At 40.2% G+C, this 26,454-nt stretch overlaps 1 protein-coding gene across 3 annotated transcripts in view; it reads left to right on the forward strand.

Annotated features, from left to right (window-relative positions):
* NLN (neurolysin) overlaps positions 1-26,454 on the forward strand; it is a 106,072-nt gene that overhangs the window by 38,799 nt on the left and 40,819 nt on the right. For all 3 annotated transcript variants that reach the window (XM_055421971.2, XM_055421970.2, XM_055421972.2), the window contains 6 exons: positions 28-287; positions 4,986-5,134; positions 17,899-18,006; positions 19,431-19,533; positions 20,378-20,538; positions 25,902-26,037. In XM_055421971.2, the coding sequence (XP_055277946.2) occupies positions 56-287; positions 4,986-5,134; positions 17,899-18,006; positions 19,431-19,533; positions 20,378-20,538; positions 25,902-26,037 (889 nt within the window). In that variant the 5' untranslated portion in view covers positions 28-55. The remainder of the gene's footprint in view (positions 1-27; positions 288-4,985; positions 5,135-17,898; positions 18,007-19,430; positions 19,534-20,377; positions 20,539-25,901; positions 26,038-26,454) is intronic.

Genomic DNA, 26,454 nt, shown 5'->3' on the forward strand with positions numbered 1-26,454 from the left:
TTTTATTCTTTTTCTGATTCTTTTTAGAGTTGGTGGTTCCAGAATTTTTTTCAGAATGATTTTAGGAAGAGAAAAGATGTCTCTCCTTCAGGCAATGTCTTCCTATATGGCAGCTGGTAGGAATGTTTTAAGATGGGATCTTTCACCAGAGCAAATCAAAACAAGAACTGAGGAGCTCATCTCGCAGACCAAACAGGTGTACGATGCTATTGGAATGCTTGACATTAAGGAGGTAACTTACGAGAACTGTTTGCAGGCACTGGCAGACGTAGAAGTGAAATATATAGGTGAGTAGGATGCAAAAACATATCAATATTTCATTTTGTGGGCATCATAAACCATTTTATGCTTCCCAACTCGACAATTCATTTTCCAATTTTACAAGACATTGATTTTTACGTAATGATTTGTAATTGCTTAAATGATTAATGATTCATAATTGCTTAGAATTATATTACCTAAGTTAAAAAATTTTATTATGTGGCCTGAGGTGATATAAAATATACATTCTTGTTACAGCTGCTTTCTGGAGAGCAATATCTATCAAAACTTTTTAAGACATGCAGGTAGATTCTTTACCAGCTGAGCCACAAAAGACGCCCAAGAATACTAGAGTGGGTAGCCTATCCCTTCTCCAGTGGATCTTCCTGACCCAGGAATTGAACTGGGGTCTCCTGCATTGCAAGCAGATTCTTTACCAACTGAGCTATCAGGGAAGCCCTAATAAGTGCATACCCTCGCCCAATAATTAATTCCCCATTTAGGTATAATCTAAGACATAATCAGATATAGGAAAAATCATGTATAAATTTATGTATAAACAGGTACTCTATCATAGCAAAAGCTTGGAAACGACTAACTGCTAAGTGTCAACTAGTAGAATAGCTAAATAAATTATGGTACCTTCACCCTCTGTAACAGTATACAGGCATTAAAATCATGTTTAGGAGCAGTATTTGGTAACATTAAAAGGATAGAGAAAGAAAACAAATTTTAATAATGTCCAATGTCTTGGGTACTAAGTTTATAGTTGATTTTTAATTTACTCTTTATACTTTTCTCTATTTTACATATTTCCTACACTTAAAATATATTATTTTTATAATCTAACTATTGTGTGTTCAGTTGCTCAGTCATGTCCAACTCTTTGCAGCCCCATGGACTGCAGCCCACCAGTCTCCTCTGTCTCTGGAATTTTCCAGACAAGAATACTGGAAAAGCTTGCCATTTCCTGCTTCAGGGGATCTTCTTGACCCAGGGATCAAACCCACCTCTTGCATCTCCTGCATTGCTGACGGACTCTTTACCACTGCCCAACCTGGGAAACCCCCAATATAACTATTAGACCCTTTGAATTATAAGGAATGAAGAATCATGCCAGTTATCTCAAAGAATTTTGTAGGATAATTATGGCTAAACAATCTTGGCTGTGTGGTAACTGGGCTTTCTAAGAACATAGGCTATAACTGAGTATCATAAACATTTGTATGAATTCTGGGATTTGGAAGGTTGTCCAAAATCTTAAGCAGCCCTAGTGACCAAATCATCTCTTTACCCATACCAAGAGTTCGCTACCCTATGTCCTACCGTGATATAGGGACTTGACTACTTTCTCTTCCCTCTACATTTCTGTTTCAGTTTCTACCGCTTACTACCAGCTTCTTCACTCTCGTTTTTGTTCAGTCACTAAGTCGTTTCTGACTCTTTGCGACCCCATGGACTGCAGCACAACAGGCTTGCCTGTCCTTCACTATCTCCCAGAGTTTGCTCAAGTTCATATGCATTGAGTTGGTGATGCTACCTAACCATCTCATCTTCTGCCACCCTCTTCTCCCTGGTGGGTCAGATGGTAAAGAATCTGCATGCAATACAGGGTTCCATCCCTGGGTCAGGAAGATCCCCTGGAGAAGGGAATGGCTACCCACTCCAGTATTCTTGTCTGAATTTCATAGACAGAGGAGTCTGTTGGGCTACAGTCCATGGGGTCACACAGAATCATGACTCAGTGATTTTTTTTTTTACTCTCATTCAGTTCAGTTCAGTTCAGTTCAGTGGCTCAGTTGTGTCCGACTCTTTGCGACCCCATGAATCACAGCACGCCAGGCCTCCCTGTCCATCACCAACTCCCGGAGTTCACTCAAACTCATGTCCATCGAGTCGGTGATGCCATCCAGCCATCTCATTCTAGTCAAGGCTTTGGTTTTTCCAGTGGTCATGTATGGATGTGAGAGTTGGACTGTGAAGAAAGCTGATCGCCGAAGAATTGATGCTTTTCAACTGTGGTGCTGGAGAAGACTCTTGAGAGTCCCTTGGACTGCAAGGAGATCCAACCAGTCCATTCTAAAGGAGATCAATCCTGGGTGTTCATTGGAAGGACTGATGCTAAAGCTGAAACGCCAATACTTTGGCCACCTCATGCGACGAGTTGACTCACTTTCATTAATGGCCACTAAATTTTGCTATGAGCCTATGAATCTTCAGTAAAAAAAGATCTGATTGGGCTTGTAGTTAGTCAAAAGAAGGGAGTTGGTCCCCATTCAGCAGAGCTTTCTCAGCAGGCAATTTCATATGCCACTTCCACCCTGTAAGTGGTTGGTCCTTGGTTCACATACTCACATTTTCAGTCACTTACCACTATGATGGTATGCCAGGGTAATAGCTTATGCATTTAAGAAATGTAAAAATAGGTGGGGAAAAAGTCTTTTAAAACAGAATGATCTTAAATTCTGCTTTTTCTCCCCGAATCATATGTCTTTTAAATATAACTTCAGTTTTGTGATATTTGTTCTCCCTCTCCTGTGAGTTTATCTTCATAGGTTAATCATAAAAATGTTTGAATTTCAGAATAGATTTTTTAAAAGTTTCTCTTATCTGTGTATGTTCTCAGCCTCCTGCAGTAGCTGTTAAAACTGCATTTTGTCTAGCATCAGGTCCTGGGCATCAGCATTGTTTGTAGTTTGAAAGTGAGAGCTTAAGTCTGGCTACAGGTCTTTGTGGGAAAGGAAGGAAGGAAATGGTTTTCAGTATTATTGTTTGTTTAAGAATATTTCCAGTTTCAGACTCTTCATTTCATTCTGCTCATTTAAATTCTTGCTCAATTTTGATTCCTTCTTAGTATCTTTTTGAGCTAACTTTAAAAAGTATTAAATAAACAAAAATTATAACTCTCTAGTTAAATCACTTAAACAAATGCTCTGTGTATTAATATTAAATGCTAAATCATATGTTCCATTTTTTCTTTAACCAAGGGACAAAAAATGATATATTCAGTCAAATCTTAAAATAATAGCTATCTAATTTTTTTAAAAACAGACACTGTGAATTTGTTCAGATATTTGTGGCATTTGTATAGCTTTCTTTGTGACCATGTTTTAAGAGGTCTGATATGCATAAGGTAGCTTGTTTAACTGGATAATTCCTTGGTATGTAAAGGGTAGCTTTGCCATCTACCATATATCCATGTGTAATTTTACCTATTTACAATACCTTCAAAGTGCTAAAGAGTAAAATTAAAATATATTCATTGTCACAGCATAGCCACAACTTCCCTGTAAACGATACTCTTTTTTTTTTTTGCTGTTCAGTTCAGTTCAGTCGCTCAGTCGTGTCCGACTCTTCACGACCCCATGAATCACAGCACGCCAGGCCTCCCTGTCCATCACCACCTCCCGGAGTTCACGCAAACTCATGTCCATCGAGTCGGTGATGCCATCCAGCCATCTCATTCTCTATCATCCCCTTCTCCTCCCGCCCCCAATCCTTCCCAGCATCAGAGTCTTTTCCAGTGAGTCAACTCTTCGCATGAGGTGGCCAAAGTATTGGAGTTTCAGCTTTAGCATCAGTCCCTTCAATGAACACCCAGGATTGATCTCCTTTGTATGGATTATTTCAAGACATCAGATTTTTGCCTAATTAAAGTCAAAATACAAATGTTTGAAAAATCCAACTACCAAGTTTGATATGTGAAAGTGAGAACAGAAGACATTACCACTGTCATTTAACAGGAAGGGCCCCGATATTCAGCTGCTTACTGGATATGTCCATTGAGATTTCTGAGGATCATTTGAAATTATATGCAGCTTTTTATGTTTGTATGAATGCTTGCATTTGGGGGAGGGTTCATGACTTTGGTTAGATTAAGAGTCTGTTGTAAAGGTTAAGAACTCCTTTTCTGAACAAACCCATCCCTCTAAATCACCTGCTCTTTTCCTAAACATGCTTTGTTTTGCCAGTCCCCATGCTTGCAGTCTCTGCTTCTCCAGTCCCTCTCGCCCCGCCCGTCCTGTAAGGTCCAGCCTTCCCCGCGGGCTTGGCTTCAGGCCTCGGCCCTTGGCATCGCTGCCTTTGAGTTCCTGTCCCATTCATTTGACAGCTATGCTGCTCTGTCCTGGAATTGTTGTTTATCTTTTCAGGTACTGTTCCCTACCCCCAACTCCCAGACTATAAAATGCCTCGGTATGAGAACTACATCTTTTAAATTGGAGGATTGTGACTGATGTATACACCGTACTATATATATAAAATAGATACTAGTAAGAGCCTACTGTATAGCACAGAGAGCTCTACTTGATACTCAGTAATGGCCTATATGAGAAAAGAATCTAAAAAAGAGTGGTTATATGTATATGTGTAACTGATTCACTTTTTTGTACTCCTGAAACTAACACAACTTTGTAAGTGAACTGTACTCCAATAAAATTTTTTTTTTAAAAAAAGGACATCTTTTCCACCCCCTGCATTCCCAGTTAATAAATTGCACTCTAACCAAACTTCGTTAATTACTCAGTGCACACCCTTAGTGTTCTTAGCAATGCCCCTGGAATAGCAAAGTCCTGTTTTAGACACTGTTTCTCAAAAGCCTTAGGAGCCTTTAGAGAAAATATATAATGAAAGACTTATATTGGGATAATCATTCATCTGTGTATGAGGTATTTTTCTTAATACTGACTTGATGAGTCCTTGTGGTTTTTTTCCTCTATTAACAGTGGAACGAACCATGCTAGACTTTCCCCAGCATGTCTCTTCTGACAAAGAAGTACGAGCTGCAAGTACAGAAGCAGACAAAAGACTTTCTCGTTTTGATATTGAGATGAGCATGAGACAAGATATCTTTCTGAGAATTGTTCATTTAAAGGTAAATGATCTTATAATTCCTTTAACAGGAAAAAAACACAATAAAGACATAAAAGCCTTTGACCAATGATAAAAAGCATTTGAATGTGCCTAGATTTCGTTTCTAATTATTATAATAGAGGGCACAGCATACTGTTATATTATGCCACTTAGGTTTATGTTGAGCTACTAATTACATTCATTTAAAATTTTTTAAGACCAAGTATAATAAAAGAGTGTACATCTGTAAATCTAAGATTTTTTAACTATCATGAACTTTAATAGTTTAATGAAAAAACTTCTTTGAATTTTAAAAAAATTGTAGCTCAAATGGAGTTGAGCTGTCTATAAATAATCACGTGGTTTTGGCCGTAAAACTGATGACTTACCGTTTGATTCTGCATGCCAGAGACATTCCTCTCTGTCATTCTTACATTTCTCAGGACTCACAGAAATTACGGATTATGAAATCTCTAGGTGGGTCTGCCTTGAGTGTTTTGACACTTTTCATCACCAGTGTTGATTTGCTTTCTAGCATTTTCATCCTGTCTTTGCTTTGCATTTTTATCTTCATGGTTCTGAGCAATTTGTTTGGCAAACAACCAAGGTTTTACAATCCTAGGCATTTTTGTTTATTTTGCATGTTGCATATGCAAAATCTCTAAGATTGTTTTCTGTTTAGCAAATTATGACAAGAATTGAAATAAAAAGCCATTTTATTTCAAATGTTTTATTTGTAACTTACTGTGGCATGTGTAATCAAAAATTTGTTTAGACGTGTAAGACATATGTGCTATTTTTTCATGTTAGACATTTTTCACCCTTAATTTGTGTTCATCTATGATGATTCATAATTGTTCATCTTTGGCACTTTAAAAATAACATAAAATAGCTCTATGACTATTTTTTACCAAATTGTTCTCTTTTTAACTTTTGACTCCAGTTGTTATTCTATACAATTCAACTCATAGCCCTTATAGCTTCCTATTTTTATTTCATCCCAGAATAATCTAATTTCTTTTATATCTGGATATTATATATGTAATATAGAAATTTTCCCTAGTGTTTCTAGTTTTCTTTGATTAAGTGTTTTTTTATCCTGATTTCCAAGTTCTCCTTTGGGATTTTATAGCCTCAAAAAGGTATTGCAATCTTAATGTTATTAATTGAGTCTACTGTTTTTGTTACTTTTCCACCTTCTCTGATTTTGTTAAAATTTTATATTTTGTATGTTTTGGCCTCCGATGCCACTAAATTTGGGAACAAATTGCAGCCTGTAAGGTATCCCATAGCCTAGCACACTGGAGGGACCTCATAAACACCAGTGCATTCATCAGATTTGTTCATTTATTTGAGCTCATTCACTTCAGGGTTTTATTATATAATTTATAGTAGTTTCAGATTAAGTTCCGTAATCTTTCCTCTTTCCACAGGAGTTTATTCTCATATGTGTGGATTATTGTGTGAACATTCTTAGGGGCATTTAAAATGTTAACACTACATCAGAATAATAAGAAAATAACTATTGTGCTTGTTTATATACTGGAGCTTATTTGGTGAATTTAAATACCTACCTTGACAAATAGTAATATTTTTCAGTATTTTTAAAAATCTAGAACTATCAGTTTCAGTTCTTTGCTAGAGTTGGATATTTGAATAGATGGTAAATCTCACACCATTCATACCTAACAAAGTTCAGTTCAGTTCAGTCGCTCAGTCGTGTCCGACTCTTTGCGACCCCATGAATCACAGCACGCCAGGCCTCCCTGTCCATCACCACCTCCCGGAGTTCACACAAACTCATGTCCATCGAGTCGCTGATGCCATTCAGCCATCTCATTCTCTGTCGTCTCCGTCTCCTCCCACCCCCAATTCTTCCTAGCATCAGACTGTTTTCCAGTGAGTCAACTCGACGCATGAGGTGGCCAAAGTATTGGAGTTTCAGCTTTAGCATCAGTCCTTCCAATGAACACCCAGGATTGATCTCCTTTAGAATGGACGGGTTGGATCTCCTTGCAGTGCAAGGGACTCTCAAGAGTCTTCTCCAGCACCACAGTTCAAAAGCACCAATTCTTCAGCGATCAACCTTGTTCACAGTCCAACTCTCACATCCATACATGACCACGGGAAAAACCATAGCCTTGACTAGACGGACCTTGGTTGGCAAAGTAATGTCTCTGCTTTTTAATATACTATCTAGGTTGGTCATAACTTTCCTTCCAAGGAGTAAGCGTCTTTTAATTTCATGGCTGCAATCAGCATCTGCACTGATTTTAGAGCCCAAAAAATAAAGTCTGACACTGTTTCCACTGTTTTCCCATCTATTTCCCATGAAGGGATGGGACCAGATGCCATGATCTTTGTTTTCTGAATGTTGAGCTTCAAGCCAAACTTGTCACTCTCCTCTTTCACTTTCATCAAGAGGCTTTTTAGTTCCTCTTCACTTTCTGCCATAAGGGTGGTGTCATCTGCATATCTGAGGTTATTGATATTCCTCCCAGCAATCTTGATTCCAGCTTGTGCTTCCTCCAGCCCAGTGTTCCTCATGATGTACTTTGCATATAAGTTAAATAAGCAGGGTGACAATATACAACCTTGACGTACTCCTTTTCCTATTTGGAACCAGTCTGTTGTTCCATGTCCAGTTCTAACTGTTGCTTCCTGACCTGCATACAGGTTTCTCAATAGGCAGGTCAGGTGGTCTGGTATTCCCATCTCTTTCAGAATGTTCCACAGTTTATTGTGATCCACACAGTCAACGGCTTTGGCATAGTCAATGAAGCAGAAATAGATGTTTTTCTGGAACTCTCTTGCTTTCTCCATGATCCAGCGGATGTTGGCAATTTGATCTCTGGTTCCTCTGCCTTTTCTAAAACCTGCTTGAACATCTGGAAGTTCACGGTTCACATACTGCTGAAGCCTGGAACCTAACAAAGTTAGATGTATCTAAATCCTCTGTTTATTTTTCCTTTAACTTTCCTCTAAGTGAAAATAGAGCAACCGTGATACAATACATAAAGCCTTCATTAGACTGAGTAATAGGATTTTAAATTTATATAGAGTCATCAATTTCGGGCTTGGTCTGCCTGAACGAGGGTGCTCTAAATAATAATCTCAAGGTACCACCAATGTAGCCAATAGTCAAATGTATTATCTTAGTTATAAATAATATAAAACATTAGCTCCTGTGTTATTTTTCACTTAAGATTGATGAATAGAAGCATGAAATTACTTCTTTTCACAGTTCCTTAATGCAAAATCTGTGCCCAGTAAGCATTCTAGTTATCTGTGGGTGTTCAACATGTAACTCTAAAACTTAGTGACTGAAAATAGTAACAGTCATATTCTCTTATAGTTTGTATAGGTCAGGAATTCAGGAAAGTATCAGTTGAGCAGTTCTGGCTTGGATTCTTGCATGTGATTTTAGGCTGTGGTGCCTGGAGCAGGTAGACTAGCCAGATATCTCTATCTTCGTGTCCCCTCAGGGCACTTCCATGTAGTGTCTCTATGTGGGCTAATTTGGACTTCCTCCCAGCATGGAAGTATCGGGCAGTAGGACTTCTTTTCCTAGAGACAGAGGGCTTCAACACGGATGTTGCAGCGTGTTCTACACAGAGGCTGCATTGCATTTTATGACCTGTCTCAGAAGTCACATAGCATCAGTTCTGCAACACCATGTTGACTGACTAGTCACGACAATCTCCCGGACTCAAGGGACACCACATTACAGTCTAGGGCGTATCATCTGATTCACAGTCTTGTTTCAAAACCTTTAAAGTAAGCAATCTGTTGACTAAATGGATGGATGAAATCATAGTAGGGCCTGAGACTAACTAACCACGTGCTGTAGCCTTCCTACTTCCTTCCTGAGCGTGGCTAGCAACGCTACTTTACAGTTTCATAGCAGTATAGTTGGAGAAGGAAATGGCAACCCACTCCAGTGTTCTTGCCTGGAGAATCCTGTGGACGGAGGAGCCTGGTGGGCTGCCGATTATGGGGTCACACAGAGTCGGACACGACTGAAGCGACTTAGCAGCATCAGCAGTATAGTTTAACTCTCATACCAATCTTGTGAAGTATCCCTTTTTATAAGTAGAGAAACTAAGGCTCAGAAATGGTAACTTTCCAAGAGTCATTGAAAGAAGTGAAAGTGTTAGTCTTTCAGTCGTGTCCAACTCTTTGCAACCCCTTAGACTGTAGCCCACCAGGCTCCTCTTCCATGGGATTTCCCAGGCAAGAATATTGAAGTAGGTTGCCATTCTTTCTCCAAGTCATGGAAGTGGTTGGTAAATACTTGCCAGAAGTCATGTAGACTTTATGTTAAAGCCCTCAAGGGAAAAAGGTGTCACATTTTATTTTATTTTGCATCTATGGCAGAGTGCCTGGTACAAAGTACAGTAAATATTTAGTAAATGTTCCTTAGAGTGAGAAATGGTAACAAATTAAAAAAAACAGGCCTTCAGTAGTTGATGCACGGACGTGGTCTGTCCATGCGAGGCAAACAATATCATCTTGCTTCCTCACAACCAAATGGAAACAATCCCCAGCGGATCAAAGTCTTAAAGAGCTAAACGTTAAAGCTTCTGGCAGTTTATATGGAAATAAACCTTCATGACATCTGAGCCAGGAAGTATTTCTTAAAAAAAGACACCAAAAGTGCTAACTATAAGTCTGATAAACATGACTACATTAAAATAAAGAATTTCTATTAATAAAGTGAAAAGACACTAATACAAAAAAAAACCTCAAATAGTAGAAAAAGAAATTTTCAAAACATGAAACTAGCAAAGCATTAGTACCTAGGATATATAAAGTGATACTGTAATCAGTAAAAAAGACAAGCATCACAAAGAAAAACGAGCAGATGACATGAAAGGTAGTTCAGATGAAACACAAATGGCAATTAAACATGAAAAAAATGTTTAACCTCATTAAGTCAGGGAAGTTCAAATAAAGACTGCAGTAAGATTCTTCACAAACTATATTGACAAAAATGAAAGTCTGACAGTGCCAAGTATCTGCAGATAGGAATCAATGGGAATATTTGTGCACTGCTAGTACATGTGTAAATTGAGTTTTAAAATAATAGTAATAACTAATTCAGAAAAAAATCTAATCCTATGAAGTTGGATCTTACATTCTCTGCAATGTAGCATACCCTTCCCATCCCCACTTCAGCATTTACCTTAAAATATGTTTGCATTTATCCACAGGTGAAATTGAACATGTATTCATAACAGCATTATCTATAATAGCAAAATACTGAAACAACTCAGATTTCCATCACAAGGAAAATGGGACAATACACTGTAGTATATTTACAATATAATGTTTTATAGTAGTGAAGAAAATAAACTATGGCAACATGCAACAGCATGACTAAATCTTCAGTTCAGTTCAGTTCACTTGCTCAGTCGTGTCTGACTCTTAGTGACCCCATGGACTGCAGCACACCAGGCCTTCCTGTCCATCACCAACTCCTGGACGTTTACTCAAACTCATGTCCATCGAGTCAGTGATGCCATCCAACCATCTCATCCTCTGTTGTCCCCTTCTCCTCCCGCCTTCAATCTTTCCCAACATCAGGATCTTTTCAAATGGGTCAATTCTTCAAATCAGGTGGCCAAACGACTGGAGTTTCCGCTTCAGTATCAATCCTTCCAATGAATATTCGGGACCAATTTCCTTTAGGATAGACTGGTTGGATCTCCTTGCAGTCCAAGGGCCTCTTAAGAGTCTTCTCCAACACCACAGTTCAAAAGCATCAGTTCTTCAGTGCTCAGCTTTCTTTATAGTCCAACTCTCACATCCATACATGACTACTAGAAAAACCATAGCTTTGAAGAGATGGACCTTTGTTGACAAAGTAATGACTCTGCTTTTTAATATGCTGCCTAAGTTCGTCATAACTTTTCTTCCAAGGAGCAAGTGTCTTTTAATTTCATGGGTGCAGTCACCATCTGCAGTGATTTTGGAGCCCAAGAAAATAAAGTCTGACACTGTTTTCACTGTTTCCCTATCTATTTGCCATGAAGTGATGGGACCAGATGCCATGATCTTAGTTGTCTGAATGTTGAATTTTAAGCCAACTTTTTCACTCTCCTCTTTCACTTTCATCAAGAGGCTCTTTAGTTCTTCTTTGTTTTCTGCCATGAGGGTGGTGTCATCTGCATGTCTAAGGTTATTGATATTTCTCCTGGCAATCTTAATTCCAGCTTGTGCTTCATCTAGCCCAGTGTTTCTCATGATGTACTCTGCATCTAAGTTAAATAAGCTGGGTGACAATATACAGCTTTGACGTACTCCTTTTCCTATTTGGAACCAGTCCATTGTTCCATGTCCAGTTCTAACTGTTGCTTCCTGACGCATACATACTTCTCAGGAGACAGGTCAGGTGGTCTGGTATTCCCATCTCTTTAAGAATTTTCCAGAGTCTGTTGTGGTCGACACAGTCAAAGACTTTGGCATAGTCAATGAAGCAGAAATAGATGTTTTTCTGGAACTCTCTTGCTTTTTCGATGATCCAGCAGATGCTGGCAATTTGATCTCTGGTTCCTCTGCCTTTTCTAAAGGCAGAGGAAAATCTCAGTAACAACAAATGAAAAAAAGAAACTACCTAACAGTGCATACAACAAGATGTTATTTTAAAAGGTCAAAAGGAGCCAAAGTAAACAATGTATTTAGTGGGATTTTAGTGTGTAGTCCCTAAGTCATGTCCAACACTTTTGTGACCCCATGGCGGTAGCCTGCCAGGCTCCTCTATCCATGGGATTTCCCAGGCAAGAATACTGGAGTGGGTTGCCATTTCCTTCTCTAGGGGATCTTCCTGACCCAGGAATCAAACCCAAGTCTCCAGCATTGCAGGAAGATTCTTTACTGCTGAGCCACTGGGGCAGATCCAAACAATGTAAATGTAAGTGGTAAAACTAGAAGAAAATATTTAACACAAAATTCAAGGGAGTGGTTACCTGTTACATAGATAAAGGCAGCAGTGTTTTAATATTGTTTCATAAGGTTAAGGATGGATTTAATTTGTTTTCATAATATATATCTGTAGTTATAATCATTTGTAAATTTCAATGTATCCTTATATCGATCAGAAGAAAAAAAATGAACACATCCCTTTAGCTCCAAAATGTCCAAATATCAAAAGCCTCAGACTGTGGCCTCAAGTCTTAGTGTTTCCCTGTCCTGACAAAGGCTTCTCAATCATTGGCTAAAAAGCCTGCAGAGATAAAAAAAAGCCACACTGGTGAGAAAAATGTGCAATGTCTCTAGGCATATAATATTTTATTATAGTGGCCTGCTGAGTAAGAAGTACAGGAAAAGAATTCTTTAGTGAAATTAAGTGAATTATGCAAGCTAAGTTGAGAAATGCAATTATCTATTGTAATATTATTTATATTTTTTTCAGAACTGTGGGCTTGGTGTTGCCAGTTCATTTTAGACAATTAATGATTTCAACAGGAAAGTTTTAATGCTACAGTGTAAATGAATAGGTCACAGGATTAAGTATATGTTTTTAAGTGTTATCTACCAGCTGTGGAGACTTGGTTCCAAATTAAAATACAAGAACCAGTATCTTAAAACCATGATTTAAAAAAAGAGAAAAGAGCGCATATACAAATAAACATTTTAAAGAGGAAAAACTCAACCCAAAATTCAGCATGGCAATGGTAATTCTCTCTGCTTACCATGCCTTCTTGATTTTGAAATGTACAAGTTAATCATTGGTCATAATACTATTGAAACTTGTACATTTGTCAGACTCTTAAAAGTCAATAGATCCAACATAAAGCATCAACTTTCTTGCCTTAATTTCTCCACTAGCCCAAGGTCCTCTGTGCCTCCCAAGTACCTCTTTTTTCACTCACTGCAGATTAACATTGTTTGCTAATGTATCTTTTCCTCCTCTGTGGGACTTAACAGAGCTTGTTTTCCCTAGTGCCTGACCTCAATTGGAGCTCCATAAATGATGCTGAATAGAACAGAACCAGTCCCAGTCTAAACGTGTTCTCATGTAGTGCGGTTTCTCACTCTGCCTGTGACCTACACAACAGCAGACTCTTGTGACAGCGCATAGGAGTCAGCAAGCAGGCCTTTCTGCAGCTCTCCTGCCCAGAGTGCAGGCAGCGGCCTGAGAACGCCCTCCTCACCAGAGTAGCACAAAAACCTGACAGGAAGTATCAGTTCAGTCCAGTCGCTCAGTCCTGTCCAAGCGACCTCTTTGCGACCCATGGACTGCAATATTCCAGGCCTCCCTGTCCATCACCAACTCCCGGAGCTTGCTCAAACTCATGTCCATCAGTTCGTGATGCCATCCAACTGTCTCATCATCTGTCATCCTCTTCTCCTGCCTTCAGTCTTTCCCAGCATCAGGGTCTTTTCTAATAAGTAAGTTCTTTGCATCAGGTAGCCAAAGAATTGGAGCTTCAGCTTCAGCATCGGTCCTTCCAATGAATATTCAGGACTGATTTCCTTTAGGATGGACTGGTTGGATCTCCTTGAAGTCCAAGGGACTCTCAAGAGTCTAACACCACAGTTCAAAAGCATCAATTCTTTGGTGCTCAGCTTTCTTTATGGTCCAACTCTCACATCCATACATGACTACTGGAAAAACCACAGCTTTGACTTTTGACGTACAGACCCTTGTTGGCAAAGTAATGTCTCTGCTTTTTAATGTGCTGTCTAGATTGGTCATAGCTTCCCTTCCAAGGAGCAAGCGTCTTTTAATTTCATGGCTGCAGTCACCATCTGCAGTGATTTTGGAGCCCATATAAAGAAAGTCTCTCACTGTTTCCGTTGCTTCCCCAATACAGCAAGTAAAAGTGATTGAAAAAAGAAACCACAATGAGAAACAGAAGAAAGGGAAAGACGTTGCAAATACAGAATTTATTTCTATCCCCACTTTTACAGCTAATCTGCTGTGGGATATTGAGGAAGTGATTTAACCTCAGTTTTCTTATCTGTGAAGTATTTTGTTATTTAGTTAAGTCAAGTCTTATCTAACTCTTTTGCAACCCCATGGACTGTAGCCCACCCGGCTCCTCTGTCCGTAGGATTTCACAGGCAAGAATAATGGAGTGGGTTTCCATTTCCTTTTCCAGGGGATCTTCCTGACCTTTTCCAAGGGATCAAACCTGTGTCTCCTACATTGGCAGGCAGATTCTTTACCACTGAGCCACCAGGGAAGCTCAAAAGCGTACATGTAATATGTGTGTTTATGTGCTCATACTTATATATAAAAGTTCTTAGTTACAGAAGGAAGTTGGGGAAAACTAAATCTTGTTATCACAGAGTTTAAAACAAGATTCCCCTGAGAATGGATACATGTGTATGTATGGCTGACTCCCTTTGCTGACCACCTGAAACTATTACAACATTGTTAATTGGCTATACTCCAGTATAAAATAGTTTTTTTAAAAATAATAAAGCAAGATCTCCTGCTATCAGATTATATAAATTTGAAAATCACTTCAGAGAACTTTAGCCCCTGCCTGCCCACACCAAAGAGGCCTGAGACCTGGTTCAAGTTCAAGGAGATTAAATTCTTTTTCAGGAAGGAAGATACAACTGGATCTGAGCCGCCTAGAAGTGCCGGCTGATTCCCTCTTAGAAAATCCTTGGGCAGTAATTCTGACCTTGCCTGGAGATTATAAGGGAGAATATTATTATGATCAGCTTTGGGATAGGAATGTGCTTTCGAAGCACATTTTAGACGTGCTTTACTCCTACCAGAGACGTCCGGAAATTTCCCAGGACCTCAGAGTCTGAAAGGCAAAGGGTGTCTGGTTATAATCGAATCAGACTTTTGTTAAATGTCACTTATGTGGTAAGTAAAATATTTCAGTACATGTAGTTTGGTCATTTTTAATTATACGTAATTCAGAACTGATTTTTCTCAGAACATCCTTCTACCTGTTGACACGTGGGTTACCTATTCGGGGAGAATAAGTAGTTACCTAATTTAGACCTGGAGTTTTGAGTTTACTGTGCTGAGTGCCCTTTCAGGCTCTCTGAGATAGCACCCTACAACCACCAGATATGTCCAGTCAAGCCCTCTGAGTGTGAGGGCACCTCCTGATCAAGCACAGGAGGAGAGGAAGAATTCTGCTTACATCCACTGGTGAGGCCTCTGATGAGCCTCTGTCCTAAGCTCAGGGCCACCTGTGGCCAGGTGAATGCCAGGAACCTGAGAACCCACACAGCTGCCCAGCTCTATGCCTTGCTTCTGTCTTGGCCACTGCCCAGGTGGGAAGGCCCTCTGCCCTGGATCTCAGCCTGCCCCCTTGGGTTCTTCACAGTGTACCTGGCCCTTGCAAGGTCCTTCCCACTAGGGATTGTTCTTTCCTCTCTTCCACTGCACGCAGCTACTGCCTGGATTCTCCCCAGCCTTACAACCCATAGTGTCATCCTGTCTGGGGACTCTTGTTGCGATGCCCCACACCTCAGGACAGACTTCCTGGCGCTGTTAAAGCCAGCCTCAGCCAGCCCACTTTCATCAAAAGTCCATATGAACACTGTAATTTAAACTACTGGCCATCTCTGAGGGAATCAGCGCCCAGCTCAGCTATCTCCGTAGCCGTTCCGGGTGTCTTGCCCCTGAGCCACCTGCTGCTGGCATCCCAGTGTGTGCCGATACCAGTTGGGAGGGTTCCACCTCTACTCATGCCAACATGCTCAGAAATTCTCCAGGGACACAGAAAGGATTATTGTGGAAAAAGTAGTCTTAACTGTTCGCCTCCACTGAGAATAAACTCAGAGGAAACTGTGAGTAATGTTTGCACAATAAGTACTTTAGTACTGTGGCACAAAGTACTTTTTGGTAGGTAAAGTGAGATACAAATTGCTGTATTAAGTATTGGATTGGCCAAGTATTGGATTGGATTGGATTCATACCATCTTGCAGGAAAACCTGAATGAACTTTTTGGCCACCCCCATCATCGGTTCAGTTCAGTCGCTCAGTCGTGACCGACTCTTTGCAACCCCATGAATCACAGCCCACCAGGCCTCCCTGTCCATCACCAACTCCTGGAGGTCACTCAAACTCACGTCCATCGAGTCGGTGATGCCATCCAGCCATCTCATTCTCTCTTATCCCCGTCTCCTCCCACCCCCAATCCTTCCCAGCATCAGAGTCTTTTCCAGTGAGTCAGCTCTTCGCATGAGGTGGCCAAAATATTGGATTTTCAGCTTTAACATCAGTCTTTCCAGTGAACACCCAGGGTCAATCTCCTTCAGAATGGACTGATCAGATCTCCTTGCAGTCCACGGGACTCTCAAGAGTCTTCTCCAACACCACAGTTCAAAAGCATCAATTCTTCAGCAATCAGCTTTCTTCACAGTCCAACTCTCACATCCATACATGACCACGGGGAAAAACCATAGCCTTGACTAGTCGGACCTTTGTTGGCAAAATAATGTCTCTGCTCTTCAATATACTATCTAGGTTGGTCATAACTTTCCTTCCAAGGAGCAAGCGTCTTTTAATTTCATGGCTGCAATCAGGATCCACAGTGATTTTTGGAGCCTCAAAAAATAAAGTCTGACACTGTTTCCACTGTTTCCCCATCTATTTCCCATGAAGTGATGGGACCAGATGCCATGATCTTTGTTTTCTGAATGTTGAGCTTCAAGCTCACCCCCATCATACCCTCGGTTAAAATACAACTCTGTTTACCTGCTGCAACAGAATGTAAAAAATTACAGACGTGTTGCAGCAAGAACTCTTTACCAACAGTCTATCTAACGTGCAGGCTCTAAAGCTGAGCATTTTAAAGAGTTGATTAGGTGGGAAAATACAAAGCTTGAGGTGAACAGCCCAAGTCTTTCAAGGAAAGAGAATGCAACCCTCTTCGGTCTCTGAAGCTGAGAGGGTGCTAAGGCTTTACAGACCAAAGTCCTTCATCAGCTCTCAACCACTCTGGAGCCTTTGCACCTGCCGAATCTGTCTGGAGCCTCTTTCCTCCCAGGGACCAGAAACTAACCAGCCACCCAGATGTGCTATGTATATTCCGCCGCCTGTTTAAAGAAACATCTGGTGTGTTTATTACCTTGCCGTGGCCAGGGGAGCTTTCCACTGTTTCTCCAGGGCCCTCGGTCCTCTTTAGTGAGCGCTGTGTGCATTGCTGCAAGCAGGTTCACAGGTGGTGTCTAGCTCTCCTCCTCTTTGTGATATGCTAGCTCATTTTCCCCAGCTACTTGTTCATATGCAGCTTGTCATGGTCCCTTGATCTTTCTTGCCAAACGATAGTAAGGCATTTTTGAAGCACTGGAAGCCTTTTGCTGGTGTTCTATCCAGCTGTCCCTGTTTGGTATGTCGGCAAAAGAGTCCTACCTTCCATTTGTGCGGAATTTGCCCATTATTTCTATTCTTGCCTCTCAAGTGGAACCAGGTTAGCAAACGATAGAAAATTAAATCCAGATGCTTTGTGATAAGAAAGGTGTTTTGTGAAAAAGACCACTCAGTCATAAAGAATGCTCAGGATGAGATTATGCAAATATTCCTATTATCACATTTTCAAGTGGTACAGCACACTCGATTCTGATGCAAGGCAGGGAAATTCTGGTTAGCTTTTTATTTCATTTTTTCTGTTTTAAATGAGCAGAAGCTCACTAAAGCATAAAAGAACTTAGGTTTTCCAAAAGGGCTGTCATAATCACCTGTGTGCTTTCACAGCCCACGAGAGATGATGAATAAATTTTACTTTGGCCTTGTAGTTTATAATTTACCCATGTACTGTTGTAACAGAAATGAAAGAGGTTGTCACACTATTTAATTTCAGGAAACCTGTGATCTGGAAAAGATAAAGCCTGAAGCCAGACGATACTTGGAAAAATCAGTTAAAATGGGAAAAAGGAATGGACTCCATCTTCCAGAACAAGTACAAAATGTGAGTTTGTTTCTTTTTCTTATTAGAAAACAAAAGAATAAATTTTTTAAAAATACAACAAAAAGACAGGAAATTGGGAAACACGTGTTTGTAACGTGGGAAATAATTTATAGTACAAATCAATTTACAATGTATTTGGTAGCAATGATTTTAAATTGCACAACTCCTATTAACCTCGTGTTGACTGTCAAACAGCTGATAGCTTAATTGTTCTTTAATTCTGTGTGGATTTTATTTGTTTTGTGTGTGCCAGGTTTATCTCCTCCCATTCTGCTGTACATTCTCTGATAGCTAGTTCAGATCTTAATAGTCAACTTGTATTGTCATTCCTTTATGTACACAGAGATAAGGCACTGGTAATAAAATCCTTATGATGGAAAGTTTTAAAACCAGCATTTTGGAATGAAACCCTCTATGAGTAATATACGGACCTTAAAAATGGAGAGATTAACTTATCAAACGTTCTCCTTTGTTTAATACCCAGTGAGATATTCCAGGTTCAGAAGCTCAACTACAGAATTAACTCATTCTTCAGGCTAGGAGGACACTGCACAGTATGTGTTTAGTCAGCAGTCTCAAATTTAGTGTGCCTCCGAATTACCCGGAGGGCTTGTTCAAGCTCTGATTATACAGGACCCCGCCTCTTGAGAGTTTGTGCTTCAGCAGGTATGGTGTGAGTCTCCAGAGTGGGCATTGTTAACAAGTTCCCAGGTGATGTTGATCCTACCTGTGAGAAGCACGCTTTGAGAAATTGTGAGGTTTCTGTAAATTTTATAATCTAGAATTTTTAGAAGAGTGGGACAGGTTAATAACTTATCTCATGTGTTTTCTTGTGATTTCCCTCCTATTGCTTTCTTTGATCTCCCACCTAGTACTCTCTTTTTACCCCACCTGGTACCTCTTAAACAAATGTTAGGGCCCATAAATCACCTTTATTTGCAAACGCTGTATAAAACTAAAACATAGCCTGTTTTCCTAAGGAACCATGGAATTAATTACTCGGTTCTTACCGCTTCATTTACTTCAGTACCCAATACTGATTTACTAAATTAAAATTTTGGATTGGAAAAGATTAAAAGTGTTCATCATCAGTAGGCTACCAGATTCATTCATTTGCTCAGCAGCTATTTACTGTATATGTACCATGTGCCAGACTCTGCTTTCACTATACCTCCTAAATATATTTAGTTTTTACAAAGTTATACCAGGATTACCTTTCTGTATGTATTACATACAGGTTCTCATGGACACAATGCAGAAAATTGCAGAAAACTGTGTTATCAAGCACATCTCTAAGAAAGTATTCCTGAGAGTTGGGTCCAGAACCTAGTCTTCATATAAAAGTGAAGCTTCCTTGACTGATGGAGATAAGAATGAAAGTTGCATTTTATTTTTATCATCTTGTATTTGTATCTTTGTTTCAGGAAATTAAAGCAATGAAGAAGAGAATGAGTGAGCTATGCATTGACTTTAACAAAAACCTCAATGAGGATGATACCTTCCTTGTATTTTCCAAGGCTGAACTTGGTAAAATTTTGTTGTTTTTCTAAAATAAGTCTATAATTTAGACAAATAATGTCACCCCACAGTTTACCAAATCAAAATTAAAAGAATTCTTCAAAAAATGTACCTTCTGCAGAACCCGCCACCCCTTGCAGAAAAAGTACAAGCAAACCTCACCTCAGTTTTAGGCTTACAAAAATATATGCTGTTTGTAGAGACAGTCTAGAAGAAATTTTATAATCTTACTTGGCAACTCATGCTGGTGTTTAACAGCCTTCCATGCTTTGAAAACTTTTTGCTTCACAGTGTCCTCTACATTGTAACTTAAACTGGCGTTTAGTCGCTGAGTCGTGTCTGAGTCTTTTGCGACTCCACGTACTGTAGCCCACCAGGCTGTTCTGTCCATAGGATTTCCCAGGCAAGAATACTCGAGTGGGTTGCCATTTCCTTCTCCAGTGGATCTCCCCGACCCAGGAATCAAACCCGCATCTCCTGCATTGACAGGCAGATTCTTTATCACTGAGGCACCAGGGAAGCCCCTGTAACTTAAACTAGCCTTTTCTTATTTGTTACGGATTTGCGCGGGGGGTGGGGGGTGCTTAATTTTGCCTGTTCCTCATCAAAATGCCATCTGTACAAGTGCACTGAGGCCTGGTCATATTTTGAATTACCATCTCCCAGGCCACCTGACCTCTAACCTCCACCCCATTCCAGTAACATCAAAGCAATATTATAAGGATTGTCATTATTTTACTTGAATTTCAATTACTCCACAAAACCCCTGGAGCTTCTTAAAGGCACCATGCCAGTGCTAAGTAAACCGACCATGAGTGGAAAAATTGATGTGTGAGAAAATGATTTTTTGCAGGTGCTCTTCCTGATGATTTCATTAACAGTTTAGAAAAGACAGATGGTGACAAGTATAAAATTACCTTAAAATATCCACACTATTTTCCTGTCATGAAGAAATGTTGTATACCTGAAACCAGAAGGAAGATGGAAATGGCTTTTAATACAAGATGCAAAGAGGTATTATAGATGTTTGCTTTTGTTTTGTTTTTAACGGACGATGTTAAGAAAAGTGTTTGCTCTGTCGCCAGTGTTGAAGTTAGCTCAGAAGTGGATTCCGATTTCTCTATGTAAACATGTTTGTGTGAAGGTCATGCCTCCTAAATCCTCAGACTTACAAGACTTAGCTTTTGGCTTGTTTTTTGGCAACCTTCTTAGTGTGGCCATAGGTTCAGCTGTTCTAACGCAGATTGAATGGGTTAGAGAAACTAACGGTCGTATTCTTCTTCCAAGTCAATAGTCCAGGGCTGGTGGGATAACTGTAGTCAATAAGTGACTTCTAAGGCGAGTTTGTCACCATTTTCAAGCCTGTTGGGAAGTGGGAAAATAAAATACAGAGCAAGCATCTTTAAGAAGAAGACCTGAAAATGACGTACGTCAACTCTGTTCACATTCCATTGACCTAAATTCCATCATATAACTGTATCCAACTCCAGGGGAGGCTGGGAAATAGAATCTTCAGTTGATAGCCATTTGGTCAGGTAAGAGCACTCTATTACTGAAAGGATAAAAGGAAGAATTAGAAATGAATTCTAAGAGTCAGCTAACCAGCTCCACCACAGTCTGCCTCTGTGGCTATCCAAATAATCATGAGTACCCTTTTCTCTTTCCCCCACACAGAAACCGTTGACCATATGTCAGATCCCAACCAGGTAATGCCCTTTAGCTCAAAGACCAGAATCTCTGAGGGGCACACAGTCCTCCCCAGTTACAGCTTCTCATGACCTGGCCACCTGTGAAAGGGTGGAACACTTGCCTGGCCCACTCACCTCCAGCACACACACACACCCAGTGGTAGAATAGGAACAGAAAACCACACTAAAGACTCCCGTTTGAAAAAGGAAAGAGTGGGAAACATAGCAGGCCCATACCAATTCTCAGGAACAGTCTGGCAGAAACTGTAGTGATTCCGAACTCTGTGAAGTTTCCCGGGATCGCCAGTTAGACTTACTTGGATCTCCTTTCTAGCAAGAATTCCTTTAGCAGTTGTATGCAGTGGCCCCTGGTTTTGCCTGCAGGGAATTCTTTCTTGTCCATTATCCTCCAGGACCGTATCCTAGACAGCTACTGGTATACTTTCCTGCTGATGCCAGTTTGAAGTCTGAGGGGTATTTTTGTAGGCCAGGCTTGCTTATCTTTGGTAATAAAATGCCCTCAGAAACTTAATAGGTTTCTTTTCTGTTTGCTCACAACCAGATTCGTGTTAAAATAACAATATCCAAACCTGCCAACTTTTTTATCATACGCAGGCTTCCGTATAGTGTCCATCCTCTGGCACTTGCTTTAATGGCGTCTGCTTCAGGGCTCTCTGAAACCATAGACGTGAGGAGGGAGGCAGCACCCTCAATGCTAATCATAGTTCAATAGTGCCGAGTGTCAGTCATTTCTACTGGTTTCAGGAGGACAGAACAATTGCCTTTCCAGTCATCTGACGCCCCAGATCAGGGGCCACGGGCAGAATTCTCTCAGCAGAACTCTTTTCCCTCCATCTTTGCAAACTGACCAGTTCTCACTTGAGCTCATCTCTCTTGTATAATCTTTCCAACAGCAGCACATACCAACAAACATACACCAACATTATTAGTTTTCCCAAACAATCCCCTCAGAGCTAAGGCTTGGTAGGTGACTGGCTTGCCTTCCAGGTTATGGTGAGCAACAGTTTTTTAACAAATGTTATCTGTGGTATACTGAGTATCACCAGCTCCCTGCGTGACAGCATCTGAGTCCTCACCTTCCATTCCTGTAGATTTTTCATTTCTGTTTTAGCAGCACCCTATTCCTGTGTTTAGTCTCTGTGGGTGTTAGGGTACAGGTTAAATCGATGTACAAAGTCAACGGAAAGCACAATGACTCAAATAAGATAAAAATTATTTTTTTTCAGAAAGGATTAGTGGATACCAGGGGCCAGGGAGACAGGGAAATTATTGTTACCAAGTTTCTGTTTAGAAATGTCTTAGAAACAGATAGTGGTAATGGTTGCACAATGGTGTAAATGTAGTTGGTGCCATGAATTGTACACTTAAAAATTGGCTAAAATGGTATATTTTGTGTTGGGTGTATTTTACTACACTAGACCACCTGACCTGCTTCTTGGGAAACCTGTATGGAGGTCAGGAAGCAACAGTTAGAACTGGACATGGAACAACAGACTGGTTCCAAATAGGAAAAGGAGTACATCAAGGTTGTATATTGTCACCCTGCTTATTTAACTTATATGCAGAGTACATCATGAGGAACGCTGGGCTGGAAGAAGCACAAGCTGGAATCAAGATTTCCAGGAGAAATATCAAGAACCTCAGATATGCAGATGATACCACCCTTATGGCAGAAAGTGAAGAGGAACTCAAAAGCCTCTTGGTGAAAGAGGATAGTGAAAAGGTTGGCTTGAAGCTCAACATTCAGAAAACTAAGATCATGGCATCTGGTCCCATCACTTCATGGGAAATAGATGGGGAAACAGTGGAAACAGTGTCAGACTTTATTTTTTTGGGCTCCAAAATCACTGCAGATGCTGATTGCAGCCATGAAATTAAAAGACACTTGCTCCTTGGAAGGAAAGTTATGACCAGCCTAGATAGCATATTAAAAAGCAGAGACATTACTTTGCCAACAAAGGTCCGTCTAGTCAAGGCTACAGTTTTTCCTGTGGTCATGTATGGATGTGAGAGTTGGACTGTGAAGAAAGCTGATCACCGAAGAATTGATGCTTTTGAACTGTGGTGTTGGAGAAGACTCTTGAGAGTCCCTTGGACTGCAAGGAGATCCAACCAGTCCATTGTAAAGGAGATCAATCCTGGGTGTTCATCGGAAGGACTGATGCTAAAGCTGAAACTCCAATACTTTGGCCACCTCATGCGACGAGCTGACTCACTGGAAAAGACTCTGATGCTGGGAGGGATTGGGGGTGGGAGGAGACGGGGACGACAGAGAATGAGATGGCTGGATGGCATCACCGACTCGATGGACATGAGTTTGAGTGAACTCCGGGAGTTGGTGATGGACAGGGAGGCCTGGCGTGCTGTGATTCATGGGGTCACAAAGAGTCGGACACGACTGAGCGACTGAACTGAACTGAACTGAACTTTCTTTAAGGTTTCTGTCTCTTGCAAGTGACAGTACAGAGGTGAGGGGTCCAGAGCAGGAAGATACTCTGCTGTCCTTAGCACATGGCTTCAAGGTCATTGTTCTCACTTTCAGTCCACAGCTAGCAAGACAGAGATCTATAATGACCCAGAAATTTCTCTCATCACCTCATTTACGTTCTGTTGTCCCACTGTGTATCACGTGGCCACAGCTAGTTTTAAGGGGCTGGGAAAGGGAGGCAGGTGACTGTGTACCCAGCAAAAGCTCAAGAATTCTACTACTAAAAGGAAGAATGGGGGACTAGATATTGGGAAAAAAATTGGCAGTCTAGGGAGACTGGAAAAGGTGAAAGACAGATTCAAACTAGGTAACTTTAGAACTTATGTGTTTCTTGTATCCATGTTTCCATTCTAGTTTTAAAATAATAATAATTATAATGCATAATTATGTGGTATTTTCTCTTGTACCAGGCATTTTTCTCTGTGCTTTACTTATATTCTCACTTGAATCTTCATGATCACTTTATAATGTAGCTACTTTTATTATGTACATCTTCCAGATAAGAAAACTGAGGCTTAGGAAGATTGAGTGACTTGCCAACATTTTGACAACTAGTAAATGGTGCAGCCAGATTTTGGTAGTGTGATCTTCCTTAGAAGCATATCTATAAATAATTTGATGATTTTTAATAGCAGTTTTTCTCTGACCTCAACATTTATTTCCTTTCTCTGGGAGATTATTTTTTCCTTTATTGTTAAGAAAACAATAAGGCAGTATCACTATTTGCATTTTAATACAAATAAAATATGTAAAATGTGTGTAATAATTTGAGAAAAATCCCTAAAACATTTTTAAGCATAGAGTTCTGTGGCATTAAGTATATTCACATTGTTGTGCAGCCATCGCCATGTATCTCCAGAACTTCTTCATCTTTCCTGACTGAAACTCTGTACTCATTGAACACAAACTTCCCTCTCTCCCCACCCACCAAGCCCCTGGCATACATCATTTGACTTCCGGTCTCCATAAATTTAACTACTCTAGGAACTGCATATAAGTAGAATCATACAGTAATTATCCTTTTGTGACTAACTTACTTCACATAGCACAATGTCTTCTAGTGAAGTGAAAGTGAAGTCGCTCAGTCGTGTCCGACTCTTTGCGACCCCGTAGACTGTAGCCTACCAGGCTTCTCTGTCCATGGGATTCTCCAGGCAAGAATACTGGAGTGGGTTACCATTTCCTTCTCCAGGGGATCTTCCTGACCCAGGGATTGAACCTGGGTCTCCTGCATTGGAAGCAGATGCTTTAACTTCTGAGCCACCAGGGAAGCCCAATGTCTTCTAGATCTATCCATAATTTGGCATGTGTCAAAATTTCTTTCCCTTTTAAGGCTGAATAATATGTAATATGCACTACATTTTTTTAATCTATTCATCCATTGATGGACATTTAGGATGCTTCTCAGTTCAGTTCAGTTCAGTCACTCAGTCGTGTCCGACTCTTTGCGACCCCATGAATCACAGCCCACCAGGCCTCCCTGTCCATCACCAACTCCCGGAGTTCACTCTAACTCACATCCATCGAGTCGGTGATGCCATCCAGCCATCTCATTCTCTGTCGTCCCCGTCTCCTCCTGCCCTCAATCGTTCCCAGCATCAGAGTCTTTTCCAGTGAGTCAGCTCGTCGCATGAGGTGGCCACCATTTGTCTATTATGAATAATGCCACAGTGAACACAGGTATACAAATATCTATTTGAGTCTCTGTTTCCATTTCTTTGGGATGTATACACAGAAGTGGAATCACTGAATCATATGGGAATTCTTTGTTTAATTTTTTGAAAAATCATAATACTGTTTTTTATAGCAGCTTTGCCATTTTACATTTTCATTAGCAATATACAAAGGTTCCAGATTTTCTACATCATCATCAATGCTTATTATTTCCCTTTTTTTAAAGGGAAATAAATTTAACAGTACCTAAAATTTTGTTAGGACCATCATTGCTATCTCCTGAGATTTAAAAAATCAATTATAATTTCAGAAATAAAACTGGATCATGAATCCAAAAAAAGTCTATAACACTGAAATGGAATAACTTACTAGTTGAGATGTCTAAAAATATTTGACAGCCTTACCAACCTGAAAGTAATTTAATAGCTCTTCCTTCTTTTTAGTGCTTTGGATCCAGTTAATTACTAACCTTTATTTTCGTTTTTATTGTTGTTGTTTATTACTAGGAGAACACTGTAATCCTGCAGCAACTACTCCCACTGCGGGCCAAAGTAGCCAAACTGCTCGGCTATAGCACACACGCTGACTTTGTCCTCGAGATGAATACTGCCAAGAGTACGAGGCATGTAACGGCCTTTCTCGGTGAGTCTTCTTTTCTCAATTTCTCATATGTTGCTGTTTCTTTTTCTTTTTAATGACTGTTTTGCTGCATGGCACCAACTTGACAGAGGGCCTCAAAACCTAACATGCCCCTGAGAATATTATTTTTCATTCATGCGAGAGAAATGTATTGATCACCTGTTATGCATTAGATACTGTGCTTGGTTCTAAGGGTTGCTCATTGTTTATATTTCGATTATAGTCCTTGCCCTTGCTTCATTCTATCTGTATCTTGATGGGGATTTCTGTATTAATTCCTAACAAGACACCTAGAGACCTCCAAGAAGGTTAGCCTTTGGCGTTGTTCAGTGTCACTAGGTGTCTGTTAGTTATAGCATGGCTGCTTGTGAATTTGTGTGAAATAAGCTGACAAACAGGACAAAAAAGAAAAGTAGAACA

The sequence above is a fragment of the Moschus berezovskii genome, chromosome 18, assembly GCF_049115385.1.
Source record: "Moschus berezovskii isolate FMDL1 chromosome 18, NW_MosBer_1.0, whole genome shotgun sequence".
In the NCBI taxonomy this organism is placed as follows: domain Eukaryota; kingdom Metazoa; phylum Chordata; class Mammalia; order Artiodactyla; family Moschidae; genus Moschus; species Moschus berezovskii.